Here is a 5,925-nt window from a genome sequence, read left to right as displayed (position 1 = left end):
CCTGGCTCTTAATCCACTGAGCCACCCAGTTGCACCTTTCTTCCTTTCTTCTACATGCTTCCCTCTAGAAAGCCTCTAATGTTAACAATCCAAAGACCCAAAACTCATGCCTTTGTTCAGAGACACCACAAACTATTATTTGAAATGCACATATTTAGGCAGAGATGTGCTGGAGCCCTCTCAAACCCTACATAAGAGTGATTGTTAAATTTTCCCTGAGAGAATTCACACATCAGAAATTGATAAATACCAGGAGTATTTATCAGGATAATACAGGACTTCATTGACTATTTTGCTGATTGTTTAGATTTAAGAAAATGATGGAGAAAATGTTAATGCAGATTAAACAGAAAATGTATCCTTTTTTTGTTTTGTTTTTGATAGCCAATTGTTAAATATTAATTTACCAACATAATGCTGCATTGAGGTCTGAATGCCTTCCCACCAGAGCACACAGTGACACACATTAATATTGACCCTCTGTGCATGATCCCCAATTCCATTACATTCCTATTTTAGACTCAATCTCAGTCATGTAGTAGGATCCTATCAGAGCAGTAATAGAACTTTGGTTGTCACCACATATCTCCTGTAATAAAGACAAAAGATACAATTACAGATACTAGTCTAGTAGTTTTCCCTGTTGACCTCTGATGTTTATTTTGAACTGTATATTTATATTTTAGTTTTTGCCAATTACATGTAATGACACATTTCCAAATAAGTTTTCCTAAGTTACAAGATCAAACTTATCTCCCTCCCTCCTGGTGCTGGCAGGCGATTCAGACTGGGTTATACATGTATTATGACATAGAACATATTTCCGTATTATTCATTTTTGTGATTTATATAATCAAAACCCCCAAATATAAACCCAAATAAACGATTGAGATATTGCATGCTTTCATCTGTATTCTGACACCAACAGTTATTTCTCTGGAGGTGGATAGCATTCTTTGTCATAAGTCTTTCAGAACTGTCCTGGATCATTGTAGTGCTGAAAGTAGCTAAGTCTCTTTGATGTCTATTTCAGAAAGCTTTAGGAAATGTGCCTATTTATTCACTTGTTTTTCTTTTTACCTCTCCCAGTAACATTCGTGAGGTGAAAGACCATGGGAAATTGGAGTGGGATCCATGTAGAGAACTTCATCCTGGTGGGCTTTCCTACCTCACAGCCCCTCCAGCTATTCCTTTTTGTTCTCTTTCTCATCTTCTACCTGATGACTTTGCTAGAGAATGCTCTCATCATATCCACTGTGTGGCTCACTCCTGCCCTTCACCGCCCTATGTATTTTTTCCTGAGTCACCTATCCTTCTTGGAGCTGTGGTATATCAATGTTACTGTCCCTCGGCTATTGGGAGCCTTTCTGACCCAGAATCTTTGGATCTCCTTTGTGGGCTGCATGACCCAGCTATACTTTTTCGTTGCATTGGCCTGTACTGAGTGTGTCCTTCTAGCTGTCATGGCTTATGATCGGTACCTGGCCATCTGTGAGCCCCTCCGCTACCCTAGCCTCATGTCTCCATCTCTAGCTACCCGTCTAGCAACTGCTTCTTGGGTCAGTGGCTTCTTTAGCTCCATGATGAAGCTCTTGTTCATTGGTCGGTTATCTTACTGTGGCCCCAATGTCATCAACCATTTCTTCTGTGACATCTCTCCTCTCCTCAACCTTACCTGCTCAGACAAGGAACAGGCTGAGCTGGTGGATTTCCTCCTGGCCTTGGTAATGATCTTACTGCCCTTGCTGGCTGTGGTGTCCTCCTATGCCGCCATCATTGTGGCCATCTTGAGGATCCCCACTTCCCAAGGAAGGCAGAAAGCCTTCTCAACCTGTGCCTCACACCTAGCAGTAGTTGTGATCTTCTACTCTTCCATCCTCTTCATATATGCTCGACCAAGGGCTATGTATGCTTTTAACTACAATAAAGTAATATCTGTGTTATACACTGTTATTGTGCCTCTCCTCAACCCTGCCATCTACTGCTTGAGGAACAAGGAAGTGAAGGATGCCCTGAGGAAGACAGTGCTGGACCGATGTCACCATTGTGGTGATTCCCAAGATTGAAAATGAATAGATTGTGGGAAGAAGTAGAGAATAGGAATGGATGAAATGTAAGAAGCTCCCCCAACAAGGCAGAGAAAATTCTCTTTGTCAGGTGGTGATCTCAGGGATTTGGACAGTGACTATTCCTCCTGTCCTGAAAAAGTGCAAAAACTTGATTATACCTCTAATCCCTGGATATATTCTTGTAGATCTATAGCCAGTTATCAAGTAAGCTTCATTCCCCCAGTGTAAGTGAAAGGAAGGGAAATATTGCAAGAATGAAAAATGGCCTATCAGGGATGTGTGGGACAGGGTAGAGAATGCCTATGCTATCTGCTAAATGAGTTGACAGATGAAGGGTGAAAGCCCCAATACATAATTATCATCTAGTGCCCTGGAATGCTAAGAATTTTCTCTCCCTGTTTAGGGGAAGATGTCCCATTCTTCTTGCCTTTTTTGTTTAAATTCCAATGTTTTGGCATCAGGAAGGATTAAACCATATGTCTTTCAGAAGCAAGAAATGTGGTATAAAGCTAATTTCCAGGTTGTATGACAGTGTCAGTTTCATGTTGACAAAATATGTCTGCAGTTCTAATGTTGACATGGCTGTTGAATAAAGCTATAATTTGCCCAGTAAATCATTTCTTCTCTAAGCTAAACATTCCTAATTCTTTCAACAGATCCTCATCTCACACATTCTCAAGACTCTTCAACATCCTGTTTACTTTCCTCTGGATGACTTTAGTTTGTCCATATATTTCCTCAGATGGGATATTTATGAACAAATGTTTTAATTTCAGATATTGTCTGATCAGAATGGAATATATAAGGAACATCACTACCTTACTTATCCTGGGATGCTCCAGAATTGAAATCATCTCTCCAAATATAGGCTTCCAGTGTGACAAAGGCAAATGTGGAGAACAGAGGTTAGAGATAAAAGGGCAGGGATATTGGAAGGCATAAAAATATTGTCATTTTCCACTCTGATCCTTATTGAGCACCTCCCAACTAACTAGGTCCTGCCAAAGGGAAATGCCAGTCAGATGTCTCTTCTTTAAACCATTGCCTGTTATCTTTGAATTGAAACTATATTGTTTCTAAGGCAGAAGAGTGGTAAGGGCTAGACAGCTGGAGTTAAGTGACTTGCCCAGAGTCACACAGCTAGGAAGTATGTAAGGCTAAATTTGAACCCAGATTTGTCTCTAGGCCTGGGGCTCTATCCACTGAGCCACGCAGTTGCCTCCATTTACCAATCTCTTATTGCATTTCTAAGGTAAAAATTTATGTGCAGGGAGGTATGAAACCTAGTGAGGGATTAATTTAATAGTCTATTAGTGCAACAGAAGTATACCATTTCAAGTAGAATTCTCTTCAGACAAGAAGGGTTATATATTTAAAAAGTGGTTAATAGGAAATGTAAGTTCAAGATAAGAAGAGGTAATAAAGGAACATGTAAAAATGAGCTCAAGGCACCAGACTCAGGCAAAATACATCCTAGGTTATTCACACAATTGATAGGTGTGATTACCAATAAATAATCTAAAACAGCTCAGAGGAAGAAACAAAGGGTACCTATTTTTCATTGTAAAGGGTAAAGAATAAAATTCTGAAACTACAAGCTGGTGAAAATAACTGCAATTCCTGGATAATTCTAGAGCATATCAGTAATGGCACAATTTATGCCTTTTGTACATGCTGTAAGTCTTTAGAAAAGGGAATGATGATCACTATGAGCCAGCCTAGTTTCATCAAAAAGAGGCCAGGCTGACCACATTTCTTTCATAGGAGGGCAAGTCTCACACACCAGACTAGTGGGTCAGCATCAGTTAGCTTGGATTTCAGTGAGGTATTTGACTATGTTCTTGACATTACCTTTTTTGGTTAAGATGGAAAAAATATTGTATAGAAGATAGTTGAATTTCGAATTGACTGACTGACCAGAACTCAAAACTAGAAACTAGCAATTAATGAATGATGTAAACTTGGAGAAAGGTCAGTAATAAAGTATTTCAGTGATCAATCCTCAACCACTTACTCTTCAAAGACACACACACTCTCTCTCCACATATACATGCATATATATATATGTATATATATAAAGTATATGTACATTATCAGTGGCTAAAGGTGTATATGTAAGGCTTATCAAAATTATAGATGACACAAAGCTGGGAGGAGCACCTAACATGTTAGATGCCAGAAGAAAGATCCAAAAAGTATTTTCAACAGGAAAGAGCAATGGCCCAAATCTAATAAAATGAAATTTAATATGGTTAAATATAATGCATTGGGATTTAAGGTATAATAGCTGCCTCCAGGTATAGAGAAGTTAAAGAGAGATTAGTTTTATTTTGTTTGGCCCAGAGGGCACAACCAAAATAAATGGGTGGAAGTCTCAGAGAGACAGATTTAGGTTCCTTAAAAAGCATACATTTGATGAGAATCAGAGCAGTCCCTAATCAAATTGACTACCATAAGAAGTAATGACTTTTTTAATATCACCATTTGAAATGTATTTTTTAATCAATACAATTATATTTTCTCTTCTTTCCATCTCAACTCCTCTTATTAAAAAAACAACAATAGATAAATACAAACAAACCAACCAAAAACCAGAAAAAAGAAGGAAAAGACTTTGTATCAAAACGAATTCCTGAATTAGATATGTTCAAAAATGTCTTATTTTGCACCATGAATTAGTCACCTCTCTGTCAGGAAGTGTATAGTTTTATCTTTAGTCTACTATAATCAAGGTTAATCCTGGGTCAGAATTGTGAAGTCCTTCAAAACTATTTATCTTTACAGTGTTATCGGATCAGTTCTATTGATTCTACTCATATCATTCTGAATCAGTTCATGTAAGTCTCCCTAGGTTCCTTGGAAACAATTACTATCATCATTACATATAGCACAATAGTGAAGCTCTAAGTTTTCTAAAATCTAGATATGAAAGCATAGGAAGGATGATCACTTTTCATGTATTTTTGAGAAGATGTTATTTTGACATAGATTCAGTTATGTAGTTTCTGAGGACCCCAGATACTTATGAGTCCATGAGCCAAAATGCTTATATAATCCAAATATGAAAGGCCATATATTTTCCCAAAAATGAAAAGAGAAAGAAATGTGGTACCTTTCACAACTTTGGTTTGATGGGATACAAAAGAGTTCCAAACTAAACAAAAAGATAACTTATGACAAAAGGTTTAGAAATAATTTTTATTTCATAAAATTAAAAACTGTTTTTCACTAACAAAATCAGTGCAATTTGGATAAGAAGGAAATCAGTGTATTGGGGGGAAAATCTTCACATCAAATTTATCTGATGAAGAGCTGAGATCCAAAATATATGGGGAGGAAATATAAATAAATAAGGTACGAGTCACTTAATGGATACATTGCCCACCATTATACAATGATCAAAGGACATAAACCAACAATTCTTCAAATTATTATGAATTATTAACAACAATATAAATCACTCAAAATTATTTAGAGAAATATAAATTAAAACAACCCACAATCACCCAGGCAATTGACAAAGAAGACAAGAGATGAAATAATTTGTGTAAAGGATAGATCTTTGGACTGGAAAAGAAAGAACAGAGTTCAAATCCTGTCAAAGGTACTTATTATGTGACCTTGGGAAAGTCACAACCTCTAATGGAAACCCCTATTTCAGGGGGCAGCTGGGTAGCTCAAGGGATTGGAGCAGGCCTAGAGAGGGGAGGTCCTGGGTTCAAATCTGGCATCAGACATTTCCCAGCTGTGTGACCCTGGGCAAGTCACTTGACCCCCATTGCTGAGCCCTTACCACTCTTCTGCCTTGGAACCAATACACAGTATTGATCCCAAGACAGAAAGTACGGGTTTTTTT

The 5,925-nt window shown here is 37.8% G+C and overlaps 1 protein-coding gene across 1 annotated transcript; it reads left to right on the top strand.

Annotated features, from left to right (window-relative positions):
• The first annotated feature begins 1,112 nt into the window (after positions 1 to 1,112).
• Positions 1,113 to 2,066, top strand: LOC100030384 (olfactory receptor 6P1-like). Its single transcript, XM_001379870.3, has one exon. It carries the CDS (start codon positions 1,113 to 1,115, stop codon positions 2,064 to 2,066), a length of 954 nt encoding a protein of 317 aa, XP_001379907.3.
• Positions 2,067 to 5,925: the final 3,859 nt, after the last annotated feature.

This window comes from Monodelphis domestica, chromosome 2 (assembly GCF_027887165.1).
Source record: "Monodelphis domestica isolate mMonDom1 chromosome 2, mMonDom1.pri, whole genome shotgun sequence".
Taxonomy (NCBI): domain Eukaryota; kingdom Metazoa; phylum Chordata; class Mammalia; order Didelphimorphia; family Didelphidae; genus Monodelphis; species Monodelphis domestica.
Note: the sequence above shows the minus strand (reverse complement) of the source record. Positions and strands in the feature narration are given on the sequence as shown.